Source organism: Vipera berus (assembly GCF_964194415.1).
Source record: "Vipera berus genome assembly, chromosome: 1".
Classification (NCBI taxonomy): Eukaryota; Metazoa; Chordata; class Lepidosauria; order Squamata; family Viperidae; genus Vipera; species Vipera berus.
Window position 1 is genome coordinate 11,586,953 of NC_138202.1, and position 19,082 is coordinate 11,606,034.

The 19,082-nt window shown below is 44.6% G+C and overlaps 2 protein-coding genes across 2 annotated transcripts in view; one reads left to right on the forward strand and one right to left on the reverse strand.

The window, feature by feature from the left end:
* The window catches only part of MEF2B (myocyte enhancer factor 2B), a 74,539-nt gene extending 58,087 nt beyond the window's left edge, over positions 1 to 16,452 (reverse strand). The window contains exon 1 of the mRNA XM_081332807.1: positions 16,348 to 16,452. The gene's annotated coding sequence lies outside the window, so the exon portion shown is untranslated. The remainder of the gene's footprint in view (positions 1 to 16,347) is intronic.
* The window catches only part of TMEM221 (transmembrane protein 221), a gene marked incomplete at its 5' end in the record, with an annotated part of 267,333 nt that extends 250,105 nt beyond the window's left edge, over positions 1 to 17,228 (forward strand). Inside the window, 3 exons of the mRNA XM_081318996.1 lie at positions 11,941 to 12,215; positions 14,812 to 14,897; positions 16,299 to 17,228. Coding sequence (XP_081175122.1) covers positions 11,941 to 12,215; positions 14,812 to 14,897; positions 16,299 to 16,807 — 870 coding nt within the window. The 3' untranslated portion in view covers positions 16,808 to 17,228. The remainder of the gene's footprint in view (positions 1 to 11,940; positions 12,216 to 14,811; positions 14,898 to 16,298) is intronic.
* Between the last annotated feature and the right edge of the window lie 1,854 nt (positions 17,229 to 19,082).

The window sequence follows — 19,082 nt, forward strand, 5'->3', positions numbered from 1 at the left end:
AGTAGGAAAACTGTCACTTATAAACATAAGGCTGTTTGTCATCAAACATGTAAACATAAAACAGTGCAAGTGGATTAAATAATAATAATAATAATAATAATAATAATAATAATAATAATAATAATAATAATGAAGAAGAAGAAGAAGAAGAAGAAGAAGAAGAAGAAGAAGAAGAAGAAGAAGAAGAAGAAGAAGAAGAAGAAGAAGAAGTAGTTGGAGGGGACCTTGGAGGTCATCTAGTCCAACCCCCTGCTCAGGCAGGAAACCCTATACCATTTCAGACAAATGGCTGTCCAGTCTCTTCTTAAAAACTTCCAGTGTTGGAGCATTCACCACTTCTGGAGGCAGGTTGTTCCACTGGTTAATTGTTCTAACTGTCAGGAAGTTTCTCCTTAGTTCTAGGTTGCTTCTCTCCTTGACTAGTTTCCATCCATTGCTTCTTGTCCTGCTTTCAGGTGCTTTGGAGAATAGCTTGACTCCCTCTTCTTTGTGGCAGCCCCTGAGATATTGGATCCCTGCTATCATGTCACCCCTCACCCTTCTCTTTTAAACTACACATACCCAATTCCAGCAACCGTTCCCTATTTTCCTAATTCACTTTTTCACTTTTCCTAATTCACTCTAAAGCTTTCCCTGCGCAGAGCCTTAAGTAAAACCAGCTGCCTGCAATTAGTGCAGCTTCGCATCCCACCAGGCTCAAGGTTGACTCAGCTTTCCATCCTTCCAAGGTAGGTAAAATGAGGACCCAGATTGTTGGGGGCAATAAGCTGACTTTGTAATAATGCTGCTTGGGGGGGGGGCCCTAATAAACAGGCATATACACAGAATGAAGGCTATTGCTAAGCACATTGATTTGTGCTTTAAATTGTAAGCCACCCTGAGTCTTTGGAGAAGGGCGGGATATAAATGGGATTTTTTAAAAAAAAGACCAAATGGGAGATCCGCTCCAGGTTTTCCAGCCAGCCCGCCCAGTTCCTGAGTCAAATGTGTCCTTAGAGCTAAGCCACTGCTCTGGCTGCTGCCTTCCCCACCTGCCTTTCAAGTTGGGATATACTACAGCTGCTCTTCAACTTTAGAAGGAAAGACGCCCAGACCCCAGCCTGTAAAAAATCACAGACTGCAGCTTCTCCAATTGGTCCCGCTTTCCCTGCACAGACTAAATGGGAGATCCGCTCCAGGTTTTCCAGCCAGCCCTGTCCCTAAATTTTCAGCACCCGGCTTATAAGACGACCCCTGACCTTTGAGAAGATTTTCATGGGTTAAAAAGTAGTCTTATACTCCGGAAACTAGCCTAGATGTGTAAATTTCAGTCATGTGATCAGAGAAGGCTGCAACCAGCCGTAAAGGTTGCCAAGCACCCAAAATGAAGTCATGTGATCATAGGGTATGTACAATCGTCTGGAACCAAGTCATAAGTAGCTTTTGAAAGGTCCGTCATAATTTCGAACAGTTGCTGAACGACCAGTGGTTAAACAAGAATACTTGACTTACAACCACAATTGTGCCCAACATTTGCATGGTAAGCAAGATTTAGTTAAGTGAGTTCTACCCCATGTTATGAGCTTTCATGCCCCAGTTGTTAAGTGAATCATTGGAGCTGTAAAGTTAGTAACCTGGTTGTTAAGTGAATCTGGCTTCCCCATTGACTTTGCTCATCAGAAGGTCACAAAAGGGGATCACATGACCCCAGGACACTGCAACCGTCATCAATACAAGTCAGTTGCCAAGCGTCCCGATTTTGATTATATGACCATGGGGATGTTGCAATGGTTTTAAGTGTGAAAGACAGTCATATTTCACTTTTTAGTGGAATTATAACTGCAAATGGCCACTGAATGAATGGTTGTAAGTCAAGGACTACCTTTACCTTTATCTGGACCGGGATGCCTTGCGTACAGTCACTCATGCGCTCGTGACCTCTCGTCTGGACTACTGTAATGCTCTCTACATGGGGCTGCCCTTGAAGACCACTCGGAGGCTCCAACTGGTGCAGAATGCAGCCGCGCGAGTTGTGTTGGGAGTCTCCTGATACTCCCATGTTACACCTTTGCTCCGCGAGCTGCATTGGCTGCCGGTTGTCCTCCGGGTGAGATTCAAGGTGTTGGTAATGACTTAAAAAGCCCTACATGGCATGGGTCCGGATTACCTACGGCAACACCTGCGGCCGGTGTCAACCTCCCTCCGTCCAGTGCGCTCCCACAGAAAGGGCCTCCTCAGGGTGCCTCCGATCAAAGAATGTCGAGCAATCCGGCCTGGTTTGATGGGTTAACGGTTGGGTTTTTAACATGGTTTTAATTACTGTTTATATCGGGCATAATATTTAATTTTTTAACTTTTGTACTTCGTTTTAATATTTATTGCCCTGTATACCGCCCTGAGTCCTTCGGGAGAAGGGCGGTATAAAAATTTAATAAATAATATAAATATAAAATATACTTGTGATTTCAACAGTTTGTTCCATTTAAATTAATATTTTTTATAATCAGCACGTTTCTCCCCAGTGGTGCTATGCTTATTAATTAAAAATAAAAGGATTTTGCTGCTTACTCATAAAACTAGGAAAACAAGATAAAGGAAACACAGGCTTCTATTGGAAGAGGATCCATTTAGCTTTAGTAGCTAATAAATTCCATGGGGTCGCGAAGAGTTGGACACAACTTAGTGACTGAACAACAAAAGTTAATAAATACTGACAATTTTAATCAAGAATGTAAGAAAGGTGTTTTATGTAATGTGCAGATATACACACACCCAGTCTGTGTTCTTAGAGGAATGGAGCAGCATAGAAATGTTAAATAAATAGATACACAACATTTAAACAATATTCTTATATTAGTTAATTGTCCCATTTCCTAAGTTTGTAAAATATGCTTAACCATAAATTTTAAAAAATAGTTGAGGCTCCAAAATACCATATGGCATAAAAATAAAATCAAGGTAAATATTAACTTCATATGTTGTGGGAATATATCTGCTTAGTCTTTGTCTGACGGCTAATTGTGTTGTGTGAACATAGCCTCACATATTCGTATCAGTGCAAGTAGAACACTGCATTTGTTTTTCACTCTCTCTCTATGCTGATATCTCAGTTAGGATTTCAAAAAAGCCAAGAATCTCAATCTCAGAATTTTCACTTGGATTCTTCCACAGTTCTTTAACCTTACATGAAGTGAAGCACTTGGATCCTAGTTCGCTCTTCAATTCAACTCAAAAGCCCATATATTTTTTGCATCTCCGTATATGTGGTACATAATGGGCTGAATTTATATAAGCCGGACTAAAATATGGTGTTGTTGTTTGCTGCTCAGGATGTAAGGAACCAGCCTTTGGTTTAGCAGGTTCTGTGAATCTGGCCATTGTATTAAATCACATAGTTTGGGTTTTGTTACAAGACTAGAGGAACTGCATGTTGGGATTGCATTCAGCGTGTGGCCTAAGCCAAGTCATTGGGGTCACATATTCAAGCCCTTAAACCATGGTTTATAAATCACAGTTGCAGGGTACATATAACATATAACTGGGGCTTTTTTGGTCATAGAACACTCAGAACGGAGTTCCGGCACCTTTTTTGGATGGAACCTTGTATGGTAGGCAAGGCGGGTTGTATGACATGTGTGAGTTCCGGCACCTTTTACTTTTACAAAAAAAGCACTGCATATAAGAAGTCAAACTCAAACAAGAATTTCTGACTTGTGATGTTTGAAAGGGAGCTGTATTCATGATAATTCGGATCCCCTTACCAGAGACTGTTTGGCAAAGTCCTTTCATTGTCCAGATTAAACTTATTGTCCTGTAAACGAGCCTTTTAATTTATCTGTTTTCACTTTATAAAATTTAGACATGCTCTTTAATTTTTTCAAAATGTACTGAGCGCATACCAGTAATGGAGGAGCAGTTTATTTCTGGAGAGGTCAAGACGTGTGGTCTCAGTTTCCTTGTTTGACTTTTAGCCAGTCATACAGCTAAGCAATTTTGAATTCCTCAGCCAGACACGCTGGCTGGGGGATTCTGGGAATTGAAATCCACAAGTCATAAAAGGGCCAAGTTTGAAGACCCCTCCCAGAATTCCTCAGCCAGGCACGCTGGCTGGGGAATTCTGGGAGTTGAAGTCCACAAGTCATAAAAGGGCCAAGTTTGAAGATCCCTGTTCCAGGGTTTCAAACAGTTTCAGAAATGGCTGGGGGGGGGGGGAAGGAAAATGTTTTTGTTTAAAATGCCCCCTGTCCATATATAGTGTATTCAGAAAGTATTCAGACCCCCTTCAGTTTTGTCAATTTTGTTATGCTGCAGCCTGATTCTACAGTGTTGAAATCATTTTTTCTCATTAATCTACACTCAGTACCCCATAATGACAAAGTGAAAGCAGAATTTTAGAAATGTCTGTAAATTTATTAAAAAGGAAAAAAACCTGAAATATCACATTGGCATGAGTATTCAGACCTTTCGCTCAGTACTTTGTTGAAGCACCTTTGGCAGCAATTACAGCCTCGAGTCTTTTTGGGTATGACGTGACAAGCTTTGCACACCTGCAGCCATGGTGTGATTTTTCAGCCATTCTTGCAAATCCTCTCAAGCTCAGTCAGGTTGGATGGCGACTGTTGGTGGACAGCCATTTTCAAGTCCCTCCAGAGATGGTCAATAGGGTTCTAGTCAGTGACTGGGCCACTCTAGGACATTCACATAGTTGTCCCTAAGCCACTCCTATGTTGCCTTGGCTGTATGCTTACGATCTTTGTCATGTTGGAAAATGAACCTTCGGCCCAGTCTGAGGTCCTGAGTGCTGTGGAACAGGTTTTCATTGAGGATTTCCCTGTACTTTGCTCCACTCAGCTTTCCCTCAACCCTGATCAGTCTCCCAGTCCTTGCTGCTGAAAAACACCCCAACAGCGTGATGCTAGCACGTTTCACTGTTGGGATGATATCGGGCAGGTGATGAATGGTGCCTGGTTTCTTTCAGACCAAATGTTTGGAATTGAGGCCAAACAGTTCAATCTTGGTTTCATCAGACCAGCAAATCTTGCTCCTCACAGTCTGAGAATCCTTCAGGTGCATTTTTGCAAACTCCAAGGTGGCTGCCATGTGTTTTGCACCGAGGAGAGGCTTCTGTCTAGCCCAGGGGTCTTCAAACGTGGCCCTTTTATGACTTGTGGACCTCAACTCCCAGAATTCCTCAGCCAGCATGCCTGGCTGAGGAATTCTGGGAGTTGAAGTCCACAAGTCATAAAAGGGCCACGTTTGAAGACCCCTGGGCTAGCCACTTGCCATAAAGCCCAGACTGGTGGAGGGCTGCAGTGATGGTTGTCCTTCTGGAACTCTGTCCCATCTCCACACACGATCTCTAGAGCTCGGTCAGAGTGACCATCAGGTTCTTGGTCACCTCTCTTATTAAGGCTCTTGCTCAGTTTGACCAGGCAACTAGTTCTTGGAAGAGTCCTGGCTGAATCCTTATGCCAATGTGATATTTCAGGTTTTTTTTTCTTTTTAATAAATTTACAGACATTTCTAAAATTCTGTTTTCACTTTGTCATGATGGGGTACTGAGTGTAGATTAACGAGAGGGGAAAAAATGAATTTCAATTACTGTAGAATCAAGCTGCAACATAACAAAATTGACAAAAGTGAACGCATTTTCTGAATGCACTGTACATGTATAGGTTCCGCTTTTGATTCCCAGATACGCACAGCCGCCTGCTCTCCCCAATAGATTCCTGAGCGGCTGACGGATCCACTATCCTTGGAGAACAAGACAGCCAGATTCCCTGGAGAAAAACGTGTGTTTACAAGAGCTGGAAAGGGAACTGATGCAACGACCAGCCTCTGGTTACATGTGAGCTGATGGCAAAGCACCAGAAAGGCTATATGAGAGTCTAGCAGAGGTCAGGCCCCTGCCTTCTCTTGACCCAGGTAGGCTAAGAGGTCCTAGGCTGCTTCTCCTATTCCTACATTCAGCAAAATCCAGGTGTAGGTTTAAAAACCTTGGTAATGGCAGGCATTTGTTCTGATTATGGAACCGAGTTGTTTTTATGGGTGACCTCGAATATAAAAATACAAAACTCATTCTTCAAACCTCTTGCTGGGGAAAACCAGAAGTTTAAATTTGGACTGGACCTGGAGAAACCAAAGTTTAAATCCTCCAAAAAGCTCACTGAGCCTTTAATCTAAATAGTCATTGGCTCTACGTATAAATAGCTTTGCATGATGTATGGAACCATTAACCTTGACTAAAAGTGATTGTAGAATCACTTTTTGAAAGTTGTTAAATTTTTATTACTGTTATCAGTGATAGAATCCACCCGCTCTGCTTCTGTTGCCTTTATTAATTCATTAATCCATCCATCCATTTATACATCTATCCACCTATCCATCCAATTTATATGGCCAGCCTTCTCAAACAAATGGTTTGGGGTGGTTACAAACAATAGGGTGTGACATATAGCAGTGTTCCAATATCTCAGGGGCTGCCCCAAAGAAGAGGGAGTCAAGCTATTCTCCAAAGCACCTGAAGGCAGGACAAGCAACGGATGGAAACTAATCAAGGAGAGAAGCAACCTAGAACTAAGGAGAAACTTCCTGACAGTTAGAACAATTAACCCGTGGAACAGTCTGCCTCCAGAAGCGGTGAATACTCCAACACTGGAAGTTTTTAAGAAGAGATTGGACAGCCATTTGTCTAAAATGGTATATAGGGTTTCCTGCCTGAGCAGAGGGTTGGACTAGATGACCTCCAAGGTCCCTTCCATCATCATCATCATCATCATCATCATCATCATTATTGATCATTGCACAGCCAGCCAGATGTTCAGACTGAATTTGGCATTTTTGTCTACCTATCGAGTCCTTACCAAGGACCTGGGATAGGCAGATGTTGGTGTTTGATGGTATTACAGATATCGTCGCAGGATGGAAGCAGTTCCTAGTAAGGCTGCCTTTTGTGGCTCAGTGGGTTAGGACGCTGAGCTTGTTGATCAGAAGGTCGGCAGTTTGGCGGGTCGAATCCCGAGTGCCGCGTAGCAGAGTGAACGCCTGTTACTCGTCCCAGATTCTGCCAACCTAGCAGTTCGAAAGCACGTAAAAATGCAAGTAGAAAAATTGGGACCACTCCGGTGGGAAGGTAACAGCGTTCCATGCGCCTTTGGCGTCTAGTCATGCCGGCCACATGACCATGGAGACGTCCTCGGACAAGCACTGGCTCTTCGGCTTTGAAACGGAGATGAGCACTGGCCCCTAGAGTCGGAAACGACTAGCACGCATGTGCAGGGGAACCTTTACCTTATCTTTAATGTGCTATTGCATTACAGCTCGACTTACAACGTTTCATCTAGTGACTGTTCGAAGTTACATTGGCACTGAACAAAATGACTTATGTCTGTTTTCATACTTATGACCGTTGTAGCATCTCCATGATCACATGATAAAAAAGACCAGTGTCCTGGGGACATCCGATCACCTTTTGTGACCTTCTGACAAGCAGAATCAATGGGGAAGCCAGATTCAATTAACTTACTAACTTAACAATTACAGTGATTCACTTAACTGTGGCAGGAAAGGTTGTACAAATGGGGCAAAACTTAACTGTCTTGCTTAACGATTTGTGGTCATAAGTCTATATAGGTAGTCCTTGACTTACAACCATAATTGGGGCAGAATTTATGTTGTTGTCAAACGAGGCAGTTATTGAGTCACACCCCATTTGATGAACTTTTTTAACCTTGGATGTTAAGCAAATCATTGTAAGTGAATCGAGTGGTTGTTAAGTGAATCCGGCTCCCCCTCTTGACTTTCCTTGTCAGAAGACAACTAGGAAAGTCGCAAATAGCATCACATGACCCCATATGCTGGTTGGCGAGGGCCCAAATTTTGATCGTGTGGCTGTGAGGATCGAAAGTACAAGAACTGATTTTAAGTCACTTTTTTCAGAGCTGTCTAACTTGGAACAGTCCCTTAAGTCAGGGGTCCCCAACCCTCAGTCCGTGGACCAGTACCGGGCCGCGGCATGCCAGCAACCGGTCCGCACAAACAAGCAAAGCCCCATCCGCAAGATGCAGGTAGCACACAAAACCACGCACCCTCCGGTCCGTGGAAAAACCTCTCTCCACGGAACCGGTCCCTGGTGCCCAAAAGATTGGGGACCTCTGCCTTAAGGAATGGTTGTAAACCGAGGACTACCTGTTTGTATATTTGTATGTCCAAATGATCTAAGCAGTAGCTTTACGATTACCCAGTTCCAGCAAGCATCCTGAATTGGCTTCCTCTAGTGGTGAATGGCATGTGGCACAATATATTGTCAAAACCCCTGCCAATTGCTCCCCTGACTGGCACTGTACATGTACAAATTTTATTTATTTATTTATTTATTTAGTTATATTTATATACCGCCCTATTCCCTGAGGACTCAAATCCCAAGAGGCAGATTGGTATGGAGAGCCCAGACAGAATCCTGTGCCAAAGACAACTGTATTTTTTCAGAATTAGCTTCTTAGTTTCCCTGGGGCGGAAGAAACCCAGCATATACCACCAACGCAAAGAGACAGAATGGGCATCCCTGGGCATTTTCATGTTGACTGAAGGGTCTGGTTTTTTTCCTGTGCTGGAAGAGGGTGTTGGGAAGAGCGCAAAGCTCTGGGATCAACGGGATAGTGAAATACTCAAGCCTGAGGATATCCACGTTCAAAAAGAGGATGCAGACTGGTGTATTTTGGGCTGGCTGGACTGTTGCAGATTTAGGAAGACGGTAATATAATTAAAGCAGAAATGCAGGACGGTAATCTCACCCCAGTGGGAAAAAGACTTTCTGAATCAACCTGGTTCCTACTTTCTGTTGCCTTCCCAGGGACCGAATATAGGAATTCCCAGTGCTTGATTTTTAAGCCGGATACTTCCCATTCCATCACCACCTGAGTGATCGGAAACCCCAAAAATAAGCCCTAGCTTGATTTTTGGAGGTGGGCCTAATATAAGCTGAGAAGGTCGCAAATGATGATCAGGTGACCCTAGGGCACTGCAACCATCTTAAGTACACGTTGGTTGCCAAATGCCTGAATTTTAATCATGTGATCATGATACCCTGGGGATGCCACAATGGTTGTAAATGTGAGGACTGGTCACAAGTCACTTTCTTCAGTGCTGTTGTAACTTTGAATGGTCTCTGAACAAACGGTTGTACGTCAAGGACTGCCTGTAAACTTGTCAAATGAAGGGCACAACCTGATCGTCATAGAATGTCCAGTTGCAGGGAATACACCTTGTACCGAATTTCTAGCGCAGCCGACTAGACGTGAATAGGAGTGCGGTCTTCAGCTGCTGCTTTGGTTCTGAAAGCACTGGGTTTCCGGTTCCCTAGGTCAGTAGTATCTATATTTATCCGTTTTTCTTTCTACTCAAAGTTTGATAAAGAAAGCAAACACGGACCATGTAATTTTGTCTGCTTTGTTGCAGAGACATGAGGGCTGAGCCCATCGAGAGAAACATGAAAATAACTTGATTTAAGTGTGTGTGATAAAACAAGAGGAGAAAGGCAGAAGAATGGTGTGGCTTTGTGTACAAAGAAGCGCTAGTAAAATGAAGTTCTCTGAGGTGAGGTGGAGGGAGTTGGGTCATAAAGAGAGAATGAATAAGATTCATACTGCAGACTCGAAAGGAAGAATGAATTGGTCGAGACTGAGAAAATTGTGGTTAGATGAATTTGCTGAGTTCCTCAGAAGAAGAGAGGTGAGAAGAACAACAGGAAACGTATGGAAGCATGGAGAGAAAGATCAGCAGAGAGTAAATTGTGGTGGTGTAAACTTGATGAAGCTAGATTTATCATTCCCCTGATTTGCTATTGCTGTACTCTGCATAGCTATGAAAGCGTTCTAAGAAAGAAATGAATGAAACACTAGCCAAAAAAAAAGAATTGTGTTTGTGTGCGTGCGTGTGCTGTGTGTGTGTGTGCAGTATATCAGCAGGTCCTTTGAAGTAATTTATGACAATTATTTCTTATCCTCAGCAACATTAAGATATATAGACACGCCTGGGGAATTCTGGGAGTTGTAGTCCACACATCAAGAAGTTGCTGTGCTTGAGGAAACACTGGCCAGGTTGTGCTTGACTTTTGACAGACAGGTCATGATGCACCTCCTGAGTTATTTATGATTTGGATTCAGAGTTATGATGGCTGCGGCCCCACTGTGGTCACGTGATCTGTTTTGGGGCACCTGGAAACCAGCCCACGTTTACATCCATTTGCAGAGTCCCACTGTGACAGGACCACAATATACAACTTCTTTTTTTTGCCAGCCACTGGCATTTACTTCTGATTTCCAGCAATGTGTGCCCATTGAGGAAACTGATTTTGCTTACCAACCACCACATTTGCTTAATGACCAGTGCAAGAGATGGTAAAATCAGGCAAGGTCACTTGGTGATCTGCTCCGTATAAACAGAGGCATAGAATCAAAACTATGTGAAGTATTAATACCACTTTATAAAGCTTTAGTAAGGCCACACCTGCAATATTGCATCCAGTTTTGGTCACATTACAAAAAAGATGTTGAGATTTTGGAAAAGGCCTGGAGACTAAAATTTAAAGGCCTGGAGACCATATGAAGAATGGTTGCAGGATTTGGGTATGGCTAGTCTAGAGAAAAGAAGGAGGGGGGGCATTATAGCAGGGGGAGGGCATTCTCTGTGGGTGCGCCTGCCCTTTGGAATGATTTACCGGTGGAACTTTGGACCGCCCCCGATCTGCACTCATTTCGCCGGGACCTGAAAACCTGGTTTTTTGATCTATCAGGCCTGGACTGAAGGGGTTTTCGCTTTTAATATTGTTTTAATTGTTGGGCTTAATTAATTTAATCTATTTTAATTTTATACTATTTTTATATTGTATTTTATGTTGCCCTGTAAACCGCCCTGAGTCCTTCGGGAATAGGGCGGTATAAAAATTTAATTAAATAAATAAATAAATAAAATAAATAAATAGCAGTATTACAGCATTTGAGAGGCTGCCACAAAGAGAAGGGGGTCAATTTATTCTCCGAAGCACCAGAGGGCAAGACAAGAAACAACGGATGGAAACTAATCAAGGAGAGAAGCAACCTGGAATTAAGGAGAAACTTCCTAATAACAGTGGGAACAATTAACCAGTGGAACAGCTTGCCTTCAGGCGTTGTGGGTGCTTCCTCACTGGAGATTTTTTAAGAAGAGATTGGACGGCCACTTGTCTGAAATAGTACAGGGTCTCCTCTTGAGCAGAGGGGTTGGACTAGAAGACCTCCAAGCTCTGTTCTGATTCTCTTTTTTTATTGAAAAGTTTTTCAGTACATTTTATCTTTAACAAAACAAAAACCCCTCCCAACCCCCTCCCCTCTTCCCACCCCACCCCAACACCTCCCTCCCTCCCCGACTTCCCAAAGCTAAATACAAGGTATAAAAGTAAAAACAATCATAATCTACCATATGCAAACAATAAGCTATTAAGTCTATCGCACTTTAACTCTTATAAAATGACTACAAGCAATATAAACATCGCATCAATACTTATTCAAATGCTAAATGAAACTTTTTAGTCCCATATTTATTCTGGATGTAATCAATCCATTTGTTCCACTCCACAATATATCTCTGTTGCGATGTTCTAATTCTAATTCATGTGTCTGCGCTGCATTGGAGCGCGGCAACGGAGTTTGGGCCCAGCCGGGTTGAGCGCGGAGGATGAACAAATCAAGATAGGATCCAGGCTCGCTTGGAAGGGCGAGGACTGGGCGGTCGGTGGCGAGAAGGACCCCCGCAGCAGCCCTCTTCTCCCCGCGCAGCCGCTCACTTCGGCCGCGCCCCCTTCTCCCTCTCCAAAGCGACGCCTCGACGCCAACTTTGGGGAAAGTTTTGCGCCCGACTTTCCGCCGCGGCCCCGTCGTTCCTCCTCGGCCCGTCCCGTCCCGTCTCGCTCTCATGCTCTCCCAGTACGGGCGCCGCGCTTTAGGCGCGCTGACGCTCTTGGGCACCGCCTCGGGCTTGGTGGCCGTGCTGGCCTCGATGCTGCTTTTCCAGATCCAAGGAGGCGCCGTCGGCAACCGCGACCTGACCCAGCGGCTCCGGGCTCTGCTGCGGCCCGTCTCGGCCGGCCTGGCCTCGCTCGGCTTGGTGCTCAGCCTGAGCTGCCTGCTGCTGAGCCTCCTGCACGGCTACTGCGGCGCCGAGCGATGCGCGGCCTCCGGGGGCGGGCTGGGCAGCGAGAGGTGCGTATGCGGGAGAGTCCCGGTCCGGGCCCAGCTCTCTTCTCCGAAGGTCCCCTCGCCACGTTCGGGGTGGTGGTGGCTTTTCCTGAGGGTGGCATTTTTTCCCCCAGAACTGGGTTTGAAGGGGGTGGGAGGCACTGAGTTGGCGCAGAGCATGTAACTTGGGTTAACTTTTGCTAAGCCAGGATGTTTGACCTCTGCTTTGCTGAAGAAGCCCTTCCCCCCCCCCCCAAGCTGGGTCTACCATATCACATCAAGCGTTAAACTATGATTTAATGCTCAGCTTCATCCAGTCAACTGGACCCACAAGTCCAGAAATTAAGGCATTTCAGGGTCGTAAAAAGAGTCGTAAAGCATCCTGGAGGAAGGTTGTCCATGGGGTCATGATGGGTCGGACACGACTTCGCAACTAACAACAACCACAACCTTTTTTTTAAAATTATTTTTATTTTTTTAATTCCATTTATATCCCGCCCTTCTCCGAAGACTCAGGGCGGCTTACAAGCTTAGCAGTAGCCTTTTGGGCACCAGGGACTGGTTACGTGGAAAGAGGTTTTTCCATGGACCCGAGGGGGTGTGGTTTTGTGTGCTGCCTGCATCCTGGGGATGAACTTTGCCTGTTTGTGCGGCCCGGTTGCTGGCATGCTACAGCCTGGTACTGGTCCCCGGAATGGGGGTTGGAGACCCCTGGTATAGGGAATCAATCCAAAGGTGACCAAATTAAGCAGATATCTGTTGCCTTTTGGGCTTGACATAATTTTAAGTCTTTCTTTTGGCTTTGATTTTGATTGAACTAAACCACATGATGGTTGGGTTCACATCATACATCGAACCAGGGTTAAAAAAACAGAGCAAATGTATTTACATTAAATCCTGTATCTAAATAAAGAAAACTGAGTAGGGCTTATTATAATAGTCTTGATTGACAAAACACGTTGAACTACAATCCAAGTTTGGCTTGCCTAGTATGCGCAAACCCATGCAGGCTTTGGGATGCTTGTAGCTAATATTTACATATTTCCAAAGTCGACAAAAATTCATTAAAACTGTAACAGAATCGTAGGGGGATAATTTTTGTATAAGTGTCCCCTTCCTAGTTTTGCTCCAGGATCACATCAGCCTTGAGGGATTGCTCACATTATTGTGCAAAGTGCAACACACACCAACCACATGCATGTGCCAGCCTTTATAAAGTGAAATTCCATTTTAATGAGCAAGTTTGGAATCCAGCCTCCTGGCGTTCACTCTATTCATTATGCTTTCATCTCAGCTCCTCCGTTTTTCCCGAGTTGCTGTGGTGATTCTGAATTAACACTTCAGATGTTCTTTCTAGATCCCACCTCATACCTTATAACCCTTCCCTTCCATTCTCCTCTCTCTCTCTGTCCCATAATCTACATTAAATTCCTTTCCTTCTCCCTCTTCTCCTTATCCCTTCCCTTTCCCTTCCCCCTTCCTCCTCTCTTTCCCTTCCCTTCCTCTCTCTTCCCTTTCCCCCTTCCCTTTCCCTCTCCTTCCTTCAAATTTCCCCTTCCCTTCCCTTTTCCACTTTCCTTCTATGCCTGCCAAGGAGAGCAGTGGGGTGGAATTCCTTCTGCAATTGACAAAGCAAGACTCAATACTTGAAGACACCAAAAGACAGCCTGTGATTCTATTCCTCCCTCCCCTCTGTCCCCCCCCCACCTAAAGCTCCCTGTGAAGATGAAGTTTCAACCCTGGTAACCAGCTGTTCTTTCCCCCCCCAAAGCTTCACATTTTTACTCCCCAGTAACAGCTTGAATTCCTGCATGTCAAAGAGAACTGCAATAACTCCAACAAAACACCAGCTCTGGCCCAAGTAAGAATTTAAAAGAGCTGTTTCGTTAAAAGAAATGGGCCAGATATTAATAAAAAACCCTTCTGTCTTTGGGTTTGAGCTGACCTCCCCCCTTCCCAAAACAGAGGGGCTATTTTACCCATGGATACGGTTGATGGCTCACTTCCTCGGATCTTTGGCAGCTTCAGCACAAAGTTGCTTTTTGCGCTGTTCACAATTTGCCGGGGACAATCAAATCTACAGTACAAGGAGTCCTTGACTTATGACAATTGGGACTGGAACTTCTGTTGCTAAGAGAAATGGCTGTTGAGTGAGTTGCATCCAATTCAACAACTTCTTTTTTGTTGCTATGGTCGTTAACCAAATCACATTTGTTAAGCGAATCACAAGGTTGTTAAGCAAATCTGGCTTTCTCCTTTGACTCTTGCTTGACGGAAGCCATCTGGGAAGTTCATAAATGGTGACCACATGACCCTGGGTTGCTGCAGCCGTCGTAAATATACACCAGTGACCAAGTGCTGAAATTTTGATCACATGGCCACGGGTTTCCTGCGACGGTTGTTAAGTGTGAAAAATAGTGGTTAAGTCACTTTTTTCACTGCTGTTGTTAACTTTGAACGGTCCCTAATGGAAATAGGTATGTTGAGGACTGTCTGTATTTTAGAGCAATATGTAAGTTTGTCAACATTATAGTAGGTTTGCACGTGAGATCCCTTTGGAGCAAGGGATCTGTCTACTTTGCAGACAAAAATAGTTAAATATATTGTTCTTATGTCACAGAGGTGACTGGTTCCTGTTGGAGAGCCGAAAAGTGAGACATGTAGCTGTGGGTGTGTTTTGCTGTGCTGTTTTAGCCTATCTAGCAGGTGAGTAGTTTCTCCCTTCCCTTTTTGGTTTCCCTCGCTTGTCCTTTCCTAGAAGAAATATTCAAAAGCTGGTTAGAAAGTTATGTTTGGTATAAGGCAGGGGTAGGCAACCTTGGCTCTTTTAGGACTCATGGACTTCAACTCCCAGAATTCCTGAGCCAGCCGTGCTGAGGGGAAAGGAAGAGGTTTCCAAGCTGAGCCATGCTGGCTCAGGAATTCTGGGAGTTGAAGTCCACGAGTCATGAGGGAGCCAAGGTTGCCTACCCGTTTAAGGAAATAAAATTTCCCATCCATATAACTTTTGGAGTACTGAGAACCATGCTTTAAAAAACAAGTTAGGCACAAAGGAAAGGCAGGGAGAGAAGTTACAAAAGCATCCAGTTCTATTTTATTTTGCATTTATCTATGGTCTACGTTTTCATTCGAACTGTATTCTTTAGAGCTTATTCTATTATAAGCTGCACAGAGACCCTCTGGCTATCGGGTGGTTTAATTTACAATAAATAAATTGCAAGGAAGCATACAGGTAGTCCTGGATGTACAACCACAGTTCGGTCCAAAATTGATGTTGCTGAGTGAAACCCCATTTTTGTGAATTTTCTTGCCACGACTGTTAAGTGAATCGCTACAGTTGTTAAGTTAGTAACACGGCTGTTAAGTGAATTAAGTGTCTTTTTTTAAAAAAAATCCCATTTATATCCCGTCCTTTCTCCGAAGACTCAGGGCGGCTTACAATCTAAAGCACAAATCAATGTGCTTAGCAATAGCCTTCATTCTATGTATATGCCTGCTTATTAGGGCTTTCCCCCCCCAAGCGGCATTATTACAAAGTCAGCTTATTGCCTCCAACAATCTGGGTCCTCATTTTACCTACCTCGGAAGGATGGAAGGCTGAGTCAACCTTGAGCCTGGTGGGATGCGAACCTGCACTAATTGCAGGCAGCTGGTGTTACTTAAGGAGGCATTAGCCCACTGCTCCACCAAGGCTCTTCCCCATTTGTCAGGTCACAAAAGCTGATCACATGATTCTAGGACACTGCAGCCATCATAAATATGAACCAGTGGCCAAGTGTCCGAATTCCGATCACATGACCACGGGGATGCTGCAATGGTCGTAAGTGTGAAAAATGGTCGTAAGTCACTTTTCCCAATGCCGTTGTAACTTTGAACGGCACTAAATGAATCGTTGTAAGTTGAGGACTACCTGTACAGGCCAAGCCTTCTTCAGTATGCTAATTGCTGGGACAATTGTGAGTCAGTGTGTTGACTGAGTTAGCGTCTTGCATGAACACATGGGTTACAAACTTGGTTGATTGTTCTGGGAGAACCCAATTATTTGTAGGCTGTTTTAAGCTTTGGTCCTTGTTAAAAATTTTATTTTCCCTCTCTGCTGCTCTCCAGCCCTCTCGATCTACGTGATGATGGCATTTGAGAGAGAAACGGGAATTACCTGTGCTTGTATCTTCTCCTCTGGGATCATCGTCTTGATCATTACGGTGATCCACGTGCTCGTCCGGGCTTCCAAAGCCATGCAGCATAGCCCAGGAGAATTGTCACACAATCTTTACGAGAACGGCTCGGCCCAGAGTGGCGAAACGCCAGCCGTTCATTCCAGTGATGCTCCAAAGGTGGCCTCTTCACAGACACATCTGGAAATCCACCCAGAGGTTTCGTACCTGTCCTACGTGGAGCAGAAGTCCCACCAGACCACCCCAGCGAGCAGCACCAATGTCACCTCCGTGGACAGTGTTGTACCAACCCTGGAGAAAGAGGGCTGTAGCCTCCCCAGGATGCACCGGACACTTTCGGCAGAGTCCGGCCTTCTGCTGAGCGACGGGGTGAGGCAGGAAATGAAGAAAGTCCTGTCTCGCAAACCGAAGGGATCGGGCAAAGATTCAACCTTGGTGTGAAATCTTAGAAAACGATCCCCACAGAGATCTTCAATCTCCAGACGACCCTTGCTTGGAAGGAAGACGTACCACTGATTGCTTCACACGCTCTCTCATTCACTCATTAAGAAGTGGGGAACAACCGTATTTAGATTCCTTTAAAAGGAGATTAGGGTCAGCCCCACGGGTTTGTGACAATTCGCCACGGCCAACTTGCCACAGCCCACTCACACTGCGGGACAACTCGCCGTCGGCAACTTGCTGAGCGACAAGAGTTTTACACTAATATCAAAGAAAGAGTGGAACAGAATAATTAAAGAACGGATGCCAAAAGGAGGCACACAACAAAATCTGAATGGCAAAAATGAAAATATTTCTGTATTTATTTTAAATAATGAAACTGAATTGTTAAATTGTCTTGCGGCAAGTTGTCCCGCGGCAAGTTGGCTATGGCGAATTTGTCCCATTCCACAGCCCCACTAGATGGAACTCCACAGGAGGACCATAACTCCACTTTATTGAGACAGGCTATAACCAATCTTGGCTCTTTTATGACTCATGGACTTCAACTCCCAGAATTCCTGAGCCAGCATGGCTGACTAAGGAATTCTGGGAGTTGAAGTCCATGAGTCATAAAAGAGCCAAGGTTGTCTATCCCTGGGCTATAATAATAAAATCTTGCAAGTCTGATTTTGTTGCGCAAATAGTCCTCGACTTACAACAGTTCATTTAGTGACCATTCAAAGTTACAACTGCACTGGGAAAAATGACTCATGACCATTGCTCACACTTACAGCCGTTGCAGCATCCCCATGATCACTTGATCAAAATTCAGATTCTTGGCAATTGACTCTCATTTATGACGGTTGCAGTGTCCCGGGGTCATGTGATCTTTTGTGACCTTCTGATAAGCAAAGTCAATGGGGAATCCCGATTCACTTAACAACCCTATGACTAACTGAAAAACTGCCGTGCTTCACTTAATAACTGGCAAGAAAAGTCGTAAAATGGGTCAAAGCTCACTTAACACTTGTCTCATGTAGCAATAGAAATTTTGAGCTCCGTTAGGGTTGTAAGTTGAGGACTACCTGTATTTCCCCTCCTGGGATCAGGGAAGTGTTTGAGCCACTTCGGAATATTATCTTGATAAAAAGGTAAAAGGTAAAGGTTTCCCCGCACATGCGTGCTAGTCGTTTCCGACTCTAGGGGCCGGTGCTCATCTCCGTTTCAAAGCCGAAGAGCCAGCGCTTGTCCGAGGACGTCTCCGTGGTCATGTGGCCGGCATGACTAGACGCCAAAGGCGCACGGAACGCTGTTACCTTCCCACCGTAGTGGTCCCTATTTTTCTACTTGCATTTTTACGTGCTTTCGAACTGCTAGGTTGGCAGAAGCTGGGAAGAGTAACAGGCGCTCACTCTGTTACGCGGCACTCGGGATTTGACCCGCCAAACTGCCGACCTTCTGATCGACAAGCTCAGCGTCCTAACCCACTGAGCCACCACGTCCCATTATCTTGATACCCAGGACTTAAAAGAAACATTTTTGACGACTTTACCTAGGTCAGGGGTAGGCAACCTTGGCTCTATTATGACTCGTGGACTTCAACTCCCAGAATTCCTCAGCCACCCTGTGCTGAGGAAACGGAGAGGGAAACGTTGCCTATCCCTGATAGGTAATGATTCTTGCATATTTCTATCAGTCACCTCCCTTACTCTCAGCAATTAGAAGAATTCACATATTACAGCTTGTGTGAGGATGTCTACATAGACCGTCCACGTTTGAAGGCCCAAAGGAGCATTTTTTTACTTGGGAAGAATTGTGAGGAAAGGGTGATTGCTTTTAAACCCTGATGCAGCAAGGAGGAATCTAAAGGGCTGATTAAGTGCGAAAAGGATATTCTACTAACCAACCCCTCACCTTAATGCATGCTGGCTGAGGAATTCTGGGAGTTGAAGTCCACAAGTCATAAAAGGGCCAAGTTTGAAGACCCTTGCCCTAGTGCCTGCTGCAAACCAGCATCAAGAAAGACTGCTACTGAATATGGAGGCTTCCTTTAATGATCCTTTTACCTCCAATTCTGCTCTACTAATATTAGATGCCATCCATTATTAGATACCGTACTACATTTAAATTGTTCCTAGGTGCTCCCATAAAGAGGCAATTTGTCTGGACTCACACTAGTAAAGGAAGGTTGGTTGTATAGGTCAGGGTTCCCCAACCCCCGTCTGCGACCTGGGGCTGAGCTACAGCCTGTTTGGAACCAGGCCACGGAAGTGATGGGTGCATGCATGAAGCT